Source organism: Hoplias malabaricus, chromosome 2, assembly GCF_029633855.1.
Source record: "Hoplias malabaricus isolate fHopMal1 chromosome 2, fHopMal1.hap1, whole genome shotgun sequence".
Classification (NCBI taxonomy): Eukaryota; Metazoa; Chordata; class Actinopteri; order Characiformes; family Erythrinidae; genus Hoplias; species Hoplias malabaricus.
Genome location: NC_089801.1, coordinates 81013275 through 81026636, shown reverse-complemented (window position 1 = coordinate 81026636; position 13362 = coordinate 81013275). Strand labels below are relative to the sequence as shown.

The window sequence follows — 13362 nt, the reverse complement described above, 5'->3', positions numbered from 1 at the left end:
TTATTTCTGTACTTATTTTTGTTTTTACAACTTACTAACCATCCATAGATCTATCTTATAGATTGTCTCCACAGGAATATTTATTACAGAGGCACTAAAACTGCCACTGGACCTTGGAGTAACATTTCTGGTGTAAGTAACTAAAATCAACTAAAAGTGGTAAGTACCTGCAATTCCATGGCTACTACTGGCTGTTTTGCCTGCTCAGAGTGTGGCATTTTTAGTTTAACTTCCTTTTCCACCTCTAGCGACAATGATAGTGGTTGTGTTTGTGCTAAGTGTCAGCTAGTTAGCTCTCTGGTGGATAAAGTGGACCAGCTAAAAGTGCACATCCAGAGCTTATTATTGTCAAGGGATAAACAGTGAGATTCAGTGCTAGCAACTCCGGGTGCCTTAGGGAGAGTTAGCACCCCCTCGATTCCGGCATTAGAGCCCTCACAGCGGGGTGAATGGGTGACGTCTCGGCGACATAGCGAGAAAGCTAAGGCTGATGCTAACGCTGAGGCGAAAGCTAGCCCACCGGGACACCACGTTCCTCCGTTTCACATGTCAAACAGGTTTGCCCCACTCAGCGAAGCACCCGCTGAGGAGTCTGTTAAGAGTGCTCTGGTTATAGGAGACTCTATTGTTCGACAGGTGAAATTAGCTACTCCTTTAGGGGCACCGGCAGTAACAATTGGCAGTTTTTCGGGAGCCAGAGCGCCGGATATTAGTGGCAACCTTAGACTGTTAGCTAATAGGAGATATTCGAGGATAGTCATTCATGTAGGGGCCAATGATATTCGTGTGCGGTAGTCTGAGGTAAGTAAGGGTAATATTAGAAAGGTGATTAAACTGGCCCAGACGATGTTGTAATCTGCTCTGGTCCCATACCAATGCAGCGTGGCACTGAAGCCTACAGCTGACTTTCAGCGTTAAACTGTTGGATTTCCAAGTGGTGTTCCGAAAATCAAGTGGGCTTTATAGACAATTGGTTACGTTTCGAAGGCAAGCCTGGTCTTATAGGTAGGGATGGTATCCACCCCATGCGGGAGAGTGCTGCCTTACTTTCTTGCAGCATAGCACATAGTCTTTTAGCTAGTCAGCAGAGTAGTGTAGACAGCTGTAAACAACAATCCAGAGCCGGTTTCTGTCTCACGGAAACGTGGGTTAGACCAAATGAATATTCAGCACTAAATGAAGCCACCCCCCTAGGCTACAATTATGTACATAGCCAAAGATTATCAGGCAAAGGAGGTGGAGTATGTGTAATTTACCAAAATACCCTAGAAATTAGTCTTAAACAATGTGACACCTTCACTTCTTTTGAGGTTCTCTCCACCATTATTAAAAACCCGGTCACAAAAAAGGACGCATTTTTATTATGCAACATTTACAGACCACCAGGGCCTTACTTAGAATTTCTGAAAGAATTCAGAGATTTTGCTGCAAACCTAGCGGTTTGCAATCATAAAGTTATAATTATAGGAGACTTCAATATCCATTTTGAGAAGGAAAGTGACCAACTAAAAAGGCATTTACCTCAATCTTAGACTCTATTGGTATTACTCAAAATGTAACAGGGCCTACACACTACTGCAGTCACAGTTTGACTTAGTTCTGACAGTAGGTCTTAATATTGCCAAATTAATATCTTACCGCAATCCTCGGCAATCTCCGACCATTACCTAATTTCATATGAGCTGTGTCTTAGCCATAATATATTTAAGACCCCTCGCTATTCTACAAAGCATATAATAAAACCATCTACCGCCCTACAATTTATAGAAAACCTCCCAGAAATATCAACACCAGTTCCCATTCCATCAGACCCAATGGACCTAATGTACTAACTGACTACTTAGAAAATACCTGTCGATCTACTTTAGAAAAGGCAGCACCAATTAAACATAAAAGTATAAGACAGAAAAAGCTCGCACCATGGTATAATGATAAAACCCGTACTTTAGAACAAACATCACGGAAACTAGAGCAGAAATGGCGATCAACCAAGCTAGAAGTGTTCCATTCTGCCTGGAAGGACAGCCTTATAGAGTATAGAAATGCCCTCACTAAAGCTCGCTCAGCATATCTGGCCTCGCTGATCTCCAAAAATAAAAATAATCAGAGAGTACTGTTTAGTGTGTTTTCCAAAACTACATAAAATCAAGCAGGTTCCGAACAACTAATTCCAGCAACTCTCACCAGTAAAGATTTTATGGACTTTTTTAATAATAAAATTGAGAATATTAGACAACAAACTCAAGCCACAGTATTAAATCCGACCTGGCTGCCACCCGATGTGACTGACATAAAACATAATGTAATTGTAAAAGAAAGACTTGAAACCTTTTACCCACTCCCACAGTTAGAACTAGAGAAGATTATCACCTCTGCAAACTGTACAACTTGCACACTTGATGCCATTACCACAAAATTAAAAAAATAATTAAAGAAGTACTACCAGCTATTATCAATCCTCTTTTAACTATAGTAAACTCATCCCTTAGCATGGGCCATGTACCCAAAGCTTTTAAACTAGCAGTTATTAAACCTATGATCAAGAAACCATATCTTGATGCTAGTACACTGTCTAATTACAGGCCTATTTCAAATCTGCCATTTCTGTCCAAGATCTTAGAAAAAGCCGTGGCCCAACAACTTAGTTCATATCTACGTAGAACATATCTATAAGAGTCATTCATTCATTCATTCATTCATTCTTTATCTGTAACCGCTTATCCAATTCAGGGTCACGGTGGGTCCAGAGCCTACCTGGAATCATTGGGCGCAAGGCGGGAATACACACTGCAGGGGGCCATAAGAATCATATATATAAAAAATTCCTATCTGGATTCAGGCCACATCATTGTAGAGAGACAGCTCTAGTCAAGATAACAAATGATCTTCTTGCTTCTGATCAAGGCCACGTATCCCTGTTGGTGCTTCTTGACCTCAGCGCAGCCTTTGATACAATAGACCACAATATTCTCCTAGGAAAGTTAGAAAACCTGGTTGAAATTACAGGGACAGCCCTATTATGGTTCGAATCTTACTTAAGGGAACGTTATCAATTTGTAAAAGTAAACAATCTAAATTCACATTATTCTAAAGTAAGATTTGGAATTCCACAAGGCTCTATTTTAGGATCATTATTATTTACATTATACATGTTACCGCTAGGCACAGTTATAAGAAACCATGACATTAACTTTCACTGTTACGCAGACAACACGCAATTGTATATTTCAGCCAAGTCCGATGATAAACACAGAAAATAGAGGACTGTGTAAAAGACGTGAAAGGCTGGATGTTGCGTAACTTCCTCCTCCTAAACCTTAACAAAACAGAGGTCATGCTTTTGGGTCCAAAGGTGGCAAGAAATAAATTATCAGATTTAATTTTAAATCTCGCTGACTTTCCAGTTAAACCTGGTTCAGCAGCAAAAAATCTTGGTGTCAAAATTGACCTGGATTTATCATTTGATCAACACATAGGCAGTATCACTAAGACAGCTTTTTTACATCTTCGCAATATTGCTAAGATTAGAAATGCCTTATCCCTGCAGGATGCAGAAACATTAGTACATGCCTTATATTTCTTCAAGGCTTGACTACTGTAACGCACTACTGTCAGGATGTACCAGCAGCAATTTAAGAAAACTTCAACTAGTTCAAAATGCTGCAGCCAGGGTCCTCACTAAAACTAGAAAATTTGAACATATTAGCCCAATTATATCATCACTTCATTGGCTGCCTGTAAAATTCCGCATCGACTACAAAATTCTGTTATTAACATATAAAGCCCTACATGGGCTTGCTCCTGAATACCTTCAAGATACAATTTCCTATTATGAGCCTCCACGTATACTCAGATCACAGAATACTGTTTTTTTAATTGTTCCCAGAATTCAGAAGGCCTCGGTTGGGGGAAGAGCCTTCTCTTATAAAGCCCCCCAACTCTGGAATGATCTTCCAGAAAATTTTCGGGACTCAGACACAGTCGCAATCTTCAAATCTAGGCTAAAAACTTATTTGTTTAGTTTATTTTTTCGTAGTTAATGCTCCCCCATAGATGAAGGTGGCAGATCCGGGGGGTCCATGGACACAGGGAATTATAGTAAACTGAGACGCTGGTGCTGTCGTCCCGCCGCTTCACATGATCACTCAGGTTTGTTGACGGTGGAGGGGAGGGATGCCAGTGTTTCAGAATGCTCCCATGTCTGTGTCCTTCTGGTTCTCTCTTTTTAGTTAAAGCTGTCATAGTCAGATCTGCCGGAGTCATTAACCACACTCTGGAAATGTTCACATTTTCTGCTTTACAAACACCAAACAGTTCAAAATTAATTCCATCCCTTTACATTTTTCCGAGTAAACGACTGCCCACCTGTCTGTCTGGACACTGATGGATGACTGTCAAGATCCTCCTCCACGGTTCAGACCAGCTGCCCACGCTCCAGCAACCACCAAGTGCCTTGAAGCTGCCCCTACACTGAAGTTCTCATGGACTACTAACTATTATTACCAGTAGATTGACCAGAGGAGGATAGGTGGTTCCTCCCAAGGTTTCTTCCTTAGCTAAGGGAGATTTTCCTTGCCACTGTCGCCCCTGGCTTGCTCACTTGGGGGGTTTTACATTTTTTTTTCTACATTTCATGTCAAATCTTTGTCTTACTGGAATTCTGTGAAGCTGCATCAGTTGTAAAAAGTGCTATACAAATAAATTTGATTTGATTTGATGATACACGGTTTGAGGGAACTACTGTTTCTTCTGCCTGGGTAAGTGCGCAATGCGTAAGTGCAGCAGCACCCTGCTCAGTAAGTCAGTCACTCAGTCTGTAGACAGACACAATGGCAGAGCATAAACAGAGTCATATGTGGAGCTATTTCAGCTCTGTCTATCTTCAGTCTCTGGTGGAGGCCTTCTGTGTTGCTGGAGATGTTCAAAATAATAAATATGGTTATGAATAAGTAACAAAATAAATAAATGCTTCAACAAATAACTACATGAGTTCAGCTTGGAGTAGTAATGGGTAACACTGATATAATCTCACATAGGCAAAAAGCCTGGGTTTATTCAGGTAAGGTTTCCTAAAGAATTGATCATTTAAAGTGAATAGACTAGTTGTCATTAAATTATATCTTTGCTATATTGTAAATGAGGCTGCTACCTCAATATATTTCAGAATTAAAAATAAATTAAATAATAAATATACAACTGATGTTTTGTATTCTTTATGAAGCTATGAATTGAAATACACTACTTTTTTAGATTTACCAGACACCCCTGATAACAAGGAGGCTGTGGACCATGGTGATTAAACAAAATTTTAGACAAAATGCCACATTTTAGTACTTTTCCATTCACAGTCCATTCATTCATTATCTGTAACCACTTATCCAGTTCAGGGTCGCAGTGGGTAAAGAGCCTACCTCATTGAGCGGAAGGTGGGAATACACTCTGGAGGGGTGCCAATCCTTCACAGGGCAATACACACACACTCACACATTCACACCTAGACACACTATTGAGTTGCCAATCCACTACCAACTTTTTGGACTGTGGGAGGAAACCGGAGCACCCGGAGGAAACCCACGCGGACATGGGGAGAACACACCAACTACTCAAAGACAGTCACCCTCAGCGGTAATCAAACCCACAACCTCCAGGTCCCTGTAGCTGTGTCACTGCGACACTACCTGCTGCACCACCGTGCCACCCAGTCACAGTCCAATTTAATAATTTTTCATTCATTAAGTTCTTTTTTATTCTTTATAAATTAGATTAGTAAATAATTTTAATCCAGGACAGTGTCAACATTTTCAGCATAATCATTTTATATCAACACTCATTCTTGGGACTCCATTGTTCTGCTGGGGGACTTCAACGCTCACGTGGGTAATGGCAGTGAGACCTGGAGGGGCGTGATTGGGAGGAACGGCCCCGCTGATCTGAACCCGAGTGGTGTTCAGTTATTGGATTTCTGTGCTCGTCACAGTTTGTCCATTACGAACACCATGTTCGAACATAAGGGTGTCCACAAGTACACCTGGCATCAGGACACCCTAGGCCGCATTTCGATGATCGACTTTATAGTCGTATCATCTGACCTGCGGCCATATGTTCTGGACACTCGGGTGAAGAGAGGCGCTGAGCTGTCAACTGATCACCACCTTGTGGTGAGTTGGATCAGATGGCGGGGGAGGATGCCGGACTGACCTGGCAGGCCCAAACGTGTGCTGAGGGTTTGCTGGGAACGTTTGGCAGAGGAACCTGTCAGAAAGATCTTCAACTCCCACATCCGGCAGAGCTTCGACTGCATCCCGGGGGAGGCTGGTGACATTGAGTCCGAGTGGGCCATGTTCCGGACCTCCATTGTTGAGGCGGCTGAACGGAGCTGTGGCTGCAAGGTTGTCGGTGCCTGTCGGGGTGGCAATCCCCGCACTCGGTGGTGGACACCCCGGGTGAGGGGGGCTATCAAGCTGAAGAAAGAGTCCTATCAAGCCTGGTTGGCTCAGGGGACTCCGGAGGCAGCCGACAGGTACCGGGGAGCCAAGCGGCTTGCGGCCTCGGCAGTCGCTGAGGCAAAAACTCGGGTGTGGGAGGAGCTTGGTGAGAACATGGAAAACGACTTTCGGTCGGCTCCAAGAAGTTTCTGGCAAACCGTCAGGCGACTCAGGAGGGGAAAGCAGTTTTCCACCAACACTGTATATGGTGGGGGTGGGGAACTGTTGACCTCGACTGGGGACGTCATCAGACGGTGGAAGGAATACTTCGAGGATCTTCTCAATCCCACCAGCACGTCTTCCGCAGAGGAAGCAGAGCTTGGGGACCCCGGGGGGGGGGCTCGTCTATCATTGGGGCTGAAGTGGCCAAGGTGGTAGGGAAACTCCTTGGCGGTAGGGCCCCGGGGGTGGATGAGGTTCACCCCGGGTTCCTCAAGGCTCTGGATGTTGTGGGGCTGTCCTGGTTGACACGTCTTTGCAACATCGCGTGGACATCGGGGGCAGTGCCTCTGGACTGGCAGACTGGGGTGGTGGTTCCCCTTTTCAAAAAGGGGGATCGGAGGGTGTGTTCCAACTATAGGGGGATCACACTCCTCAGCCTCCCCGGTAAGGTCTATGCGGGGGTACTGGAGAAGAGAGTCCGACTGATAGTTGAACCTCGGATCCAGGAGGAACAATGCGGATCCCGCCCCGGTCGTGGAACACAGGACCAGCTCTTTACCCTCGCTAGGATCCTGGAGGGTGCATGGGAGTTTGCTCAACCAGTCTACATGTGTTTTGTGGATCTGGAGAAGGCATTCGACCGTGTCCCTCGGGGTATTCTGTGGGGGGTGCTCAGGGAGTATGGGGTACTGGGCTCTTTGTTACGAGCTATCCAGTCCCTGTACAAACAGAGCAGGAGTCTGGTTCGTATGGCTGGCAGTAAATCTGACTGGTTTCCAGTCAGAGTTGGACTCCGTCAGGGCTGCCCGTTGTCACCGGTTCTGTTCATAATTTTTATGGACAGAATTTCTCGGCGTAGCCAAGTGGCGGAGGGTGTCCGGTTTGGTGGTCTCAGGATTCCATGTCTGCTTTTTGCAGATGATGTGGTCTTGTTGGCTTCATCAAGGCGGGACCTCCAGCTCTTGCTGGACCAGTTTGCAGCCGAGTGTGAAGCGGTAGGGATGAGGATCAGCACCTCCAAGTCCGAGTCCATGGTACTCAGCCGGAAAAGGGTGGAGTGCTCTCTCCAGGTTGGAAGTGAGATCCTGCCTCAAGTGGAGGAGTTTAAATACCTCGGGGTCTTGTTCACGAGTGAGGGAAATATGGAGCGTGAGATTGACAGGCGGATCGGTGCAGCGTCAGCAGTAATGCGGGCTCTGTACCGGACCGTTGTGGTGAAGAGAGAGCTGAGCAGAAAAGCAAAGCTCTCGATTTACCGTTCAATCTACGTCCCAACCCTCACCTATGGTCACGAGCTTTGGGTAGTGACCGAAAGAACGAGATCGCGGGTACAAGCGGCTGAAATGAGTTTTCTCCGCAGGATGTCTGGACTCTCCCTTAGAGACAGGGTTAGGAGCTCGGACATCCGGGAGAGACTCGGAGTGGAGCCGCTGCTCCTCCACGTCGAAAGGAGCCAGCTGAGATGGTTCGGGCATCTGGTTCGGATGCCTCCTGGACGCCTTCCTGGAGAGGTGTTCCGGGCATGTCCAACGGGGAGGAGGCCCCGGGGCAGACCAAGAACACGCTGGAGAGACTATATGTCTCGACTGGCCTGGGAACGCCTCGGTATACCCCCGGAGGAGCTAGAGTCGGTGGCTGGGGAGAGGGAGGTCTGGGTTTCTTTGCTCCGACTGCTTCCCCCGCGACCCGGACCCGGATAAGCGGTGGATAATGGATGGATGGATGGATGGATCATTTTATATCAGGTTCATTATTATATCTCTCATAGTTGTTAGTAATATTTGTATTAGTTTCTTTTTTCTACATAAAATTCTCTGTGAATTTAAAATGTTTGAGGAGATTAATTATTTGTTATATCCTGTGGTGGACAAGCAGTGGTCTACAGTCAGGTATCAGTATTGGATTGGTATCACAGATACCATCCTAAATTTGACTAAGTATCATATCAGAAAGGAAATAGCTGGAATCGAAAATCACTATTACAAACTGGTATAGGCCCCCTCCAGGGTGAATTCCTGCCTTGCGCCCAATGATTCCAGGAGGGCTCTGGACCCACCGCGACCCTGAACTGGGTAAGTGGTTACAGATAATGAATGAATGAAAACTGGTACAGTATATATTTCAAAATTAGAGGACATAATAATTTTCTTTTTAAAATGTATTAAATCTAATGCTGTTTGTGATTTTTAAAAAAATTAGTCACAAAACTTTGTGAAATTAATATAGATTAATTGCATAGTCCCTTCTAAAGACTGAAGCTTATAATAAAAAATAGTTGAAAGTCAAATAAATAATGTAAGGTAAACACAATGGAATTATATTTATATTCATTCATTATCTGTAACCGCTTATCCAGTTCAGGGTCACGGTGGGTCCAGAGCCTACCTGGAATCATTGGGCGCCAGTCCTTCACAGGGTAACACACACGCGTACACTTTTGAGTCGCCAATCCACCTAATGTGCGTTTTTGCACTGTGGGAGGAAACCGGAGCACCCGGAGGCAACCCATGTGGACACGAGGAGAACACACCAACTCCTCACAATCACCCAGAGCGGGAATCGAACCCACAACCTCCAGGTCCATGGAGCTGTGTGACTGCGACACTACCTGCTGCACCACCGTGCCACCCTATATTTATATTAGTAGTGTCTATTGATATAAAAATATAATCACATCAGTAAAGTTAAAATGCTGGTACTTGAATTTTTGGGATGGAGATAAATTTGTAGTGTGATATTCATGACAAACTGGTGAGCGGAAACTTTTTTATTATAATATCTCAGTATAGTTTTAAGGATTGTTGAATTAGAATCTCTTAATTTGTCAAGTAAACTTTTCTGGGAGAAAGTATCTGTGTTCAGCTTCGGACCCAAAAGTTTTACATGTGGAAATTAACACTACAGTGCAGCTCATGACTCAAACATGCAAACAGGAGCTGTGTGTGTGTGTGTGAGAGAGAGTGAGAGAGTAGGCAGAGAGATGATGAATGGTAAGAGTTGCAATATTTAGTACATATTTTAGAGAAAATAAAATATAATATTCCTTCAGACCTCAACAATGCTAGCAATGCTGTGTTTACATTGATAAATAAAACTTCTAATAGGTCACTGGACTCTGTAAAAAGAATGAATTATGAGAGAAAGTTGTGACCAAATTTGGACAAATGATTAAAAAGTTTTAAAAACATTAACAAAAACTTCCCATGTGAGTTATTGGGTAATAGTAACTGCACTTGTTTGGATTTTTTCCCTTAATATTAAAAACAGCATTTTGTGTTTACTTGTGTTTACTAATATTTAAAATTGTCTGATGATCTGAAACATTTAAGAGTGACAAACATGCAAAATAAAAAAAGAAATCATGAAGGAGGCAAACACTTTTTCACACCACTGTATTACCAAAACGTGGTACAATATCAAAATGTATTATATAATACTAAATTATTTTTATTGCATTATATACCTATTTCAAAAAAGTTATATGGTGTTTATGCAGATACGATATACTCCAATCTGAATAGCTAGATTAAATTAAAGAAACACTACACAATATTTATAACCCTTAAAGTTTCAAAATAGTTGTGATTCATTGTATAGTATTTAAGTTAGTTATTAATTTAGTGTCAAAGTGAATGCAGTAATGCATTTTAAATAGTTTAATATTTGCTATGATAATAATACAGGAGCCTATTACTGTTGGTAAACAAGCACAATACTGCACTTATTTGTGTAATAAAATGTAAGATTTTTATCAGTATTTCATTAGTAAAGTATTTTATCAGTACTGTGAATAATAGTTCATTATTCATACTGTGAAATTAACCACAGCAACTAATTGCTGCAAGTTACTGAACATTTCACAGTATTCATGTTTTAATTCTATCCTTTATTAATATTCTTGAACCTTTATTTAACTGACAAAATTACAAAGGAAAGCATACACTGATTTCACTGAATAACTTGATTACCTTTTCATAAAAATGATCAAGTTTAGAATTTGATGCCTGGATGTGTGTCAGTATTAGGCACTACTCTATCTTGCCTTATTTTTGTTTTCTGTCCCAATGTCTTGTCCTTAGAGTTGTTTTGTGTTTCACTAAGCTTTATATTACCAGTTGTTTGTCTGGTGTTTATCAGTTATTACTCATTTTGTTTTGTTCCTGGTTAGTCTGTTCATAGTCTTCTCTGTTCATATTTCCTCCATATTTCATTATGGTTGTGTTTTGTTTCTTAGATTTCTCAATCTGTCTTTTTGTCCATCTAGTCCTACTCCATTCTAGTATCTGTCTTTGTTAGTTTCCAGTACCGTTCCTTATTTACTTTGTTTGAATGGATGTTTTCTATTTTCTCACATCCCTCCTTTTATGTCCTGGTTGTTCTCTATTTTAAATTGTTTCCTATACATCTTTATGATTATCTGTATTGCCTGGATTTCTCCTAGTTTCCTTTATTGGGTTTTTCTGTTGAGTTCAGTTCATGAATACCTTTGATGTGTGTCCCTGTCTGTCACTTTAGGTGCCTTGTTTTCCTTTCTCTTCATTCAGTATTAGGTTATGCTAATTAAGTTATTGTTTGTTCTGTTTTCTCTGTTAGTCTTTCTGCCTTTTTACTTTATCTGTTTATTTCTACACCTTTAGCTGTTTCCTGCTCTTTACACTATGAGATTTTATGTTTTGAACTGTTGAAACGATAGCTAAATGTGAAAAGTTAAAATATTTGTCTTAATTGCTGAAGCCTAAAGAACAGCCAAAAACAGAATTGGATATAAATGGATTACAAGGTTTATTTCCTTCAGCTTAATCGATATTGAACAAAGAAAAATTAACACATCACATTTCAAAAAAGACCTTAATTATTTGTTGTCTTTAACCAAGGGACTAAGGGTGCAAAAATTATACTGGCAAATTCATAATACTCCCTTTATCAATATATTTATTATTATTTTATTAGATTAAGATATTAACTTTGCCTCATAATTTGGTAAATATCCCAAGTGATCTTTCATTTGATCTATCCATCCATCAGCTTGACATTTATAACTGCAAAAACTAAAGGTAGGTCAGACTGACCGGTCAGAGGGTTAAGACTAAGAAGAAAGAAAGTACAGACACAACATTACACTCTTTATCATTTCAAATATAATTTCACAACAAAGGTAAATTAAGGTGAAATAACAGATTAATCAAAATAATGAATAACATGTTTATTGGGCTTCTTCACTTTCCCTGCACTTTATTTTACTTTCTATTCTTGTAAAATGAGCGAGCATGCACACTCATTAAGTAATATCTGAACAACATGAAACTATTGCATCTAACACAAACGCACTGAGGAGACCTTACTAACCCAGAACCCAGCACAGAGAGGTTCAGTGAATGTGGTGGTGAATGTGTGCAAGTGTCTGAGTGTGTGTGTGTCAGTGGAGACTCTGTAGAAAGATACAGTGCCAGCCAGACAGTCCACATACACTCCTACTCTGTTAGAGCTGGAGGAAGGAAGACAAATAACAGTGTTCTTCTTATTGTGACTGACAGAGTAACGGTTATCAGAGCACTTCAGACTCCAGGACTTTTCATTCTCTCCAAACCTAGAGTCATCACTGCCTGCTTTTCTCTTGATTGATTTATACGCCACTGAAATATAAACCTTCCCACTCCACTCTGTTTCCCAATAACAGCGTCCAGTCAGACTTTGTCTACACAGAACCTGCTTCCACTGATTAAATCTCTCTGGATGATCAGGATATGATTGAACCTTCACCACACGCTTCACTTTCGTGTTCCCCTTAGACAGAGAGAGGAGAGGGTGTGCTGTGTTTGGGTCCAGTGTGAGCTCACAGGCATCTGCACTCAACAAGATACACAAGATAAAATAATAAGAAAAACAAGACAATAAGAGAGAGAACACACAAAAACGGGACCACACAAGAAGAGACAACAATAAACAAAAGAAGAAACACAAAAAACAAACAAACACAAGATTCACGACACAGTAATATACACAGTACACTGGAACAAAACAAACAAGTAGAATTCAATGCACAAGACACATCACACCACCCAAAAAGACAACATAATATTAGACACAATAACAAAAACCAAACTAAATAAAATAATAAAATTACACAAAAGAAGAAAAGGGGATTAAACTGGCAACCTTCTCTAACCACTAGCCTATGTCTGCCCAAATGTCATAGTGAACTCAGTGCTCAGGATTTAATGGTCATGTCCTTTCATCTCCAGAAAATCAGCCTCCTCATTATTCTCACGTCTCTCTACACCAGGGGTTGGCAACCCGCGGCTCCAGAGCTGCATGCGTCTCTTTGATCCCTCTGATGCGGCTCAGCTTTTGTAAATAATTAATGAGTCTTTAATTAAAATGTATTTTATTTTGGTTCGTTCATTTTCAAAATGTAATTCTATGAAGATTATGGCGATCTTGTAACATCTAAAATATTTTAATATTTTAATATTTTTGTCACTCTTAATACACGTCATAACTTCCAATGTGCAACATCCGTCAGTGTGTGGTTTCTTGAACTTTTTGACAGCTCACTGCATGGCGCCAGTAAAATAATGATGGCATGCAGAGAGAGGACAGCGTTTTGGTTTGCTGCCAGTGGATAAGTTGTGCGTTTTTTCCATTACTACAAGGAGTCAAATAGACATTGAATATTTTACTTAACCGTCAACCCAACGTCTTTTTTTCTGAGTTA

The 13362-nt window shown here is 41.5% G+C and overlaps 1 protein-coding gene across 1 annotated transcript in view; it reads right to left on the bottom strand.

Moving 5' to 3' along the window:
- Positions 1-11960: 11960 nt before the first annotated feature.
- Positions 11961-13362, bottom strand: part of LOC136678518 (NLR family CARD domain-containing protein 3-like) — a 140775-nt gene continuing 139373 nt past the window's right edge. The window contains exon 13 of the mRNA XM_066656566.1: positions 11961-12490. Coding sequence (XP_066512663.1) covers positions 11961-12490 — 530 coding nt within the window. The remainder of the gene's footprint in view (positions 12491-13362) is intronic.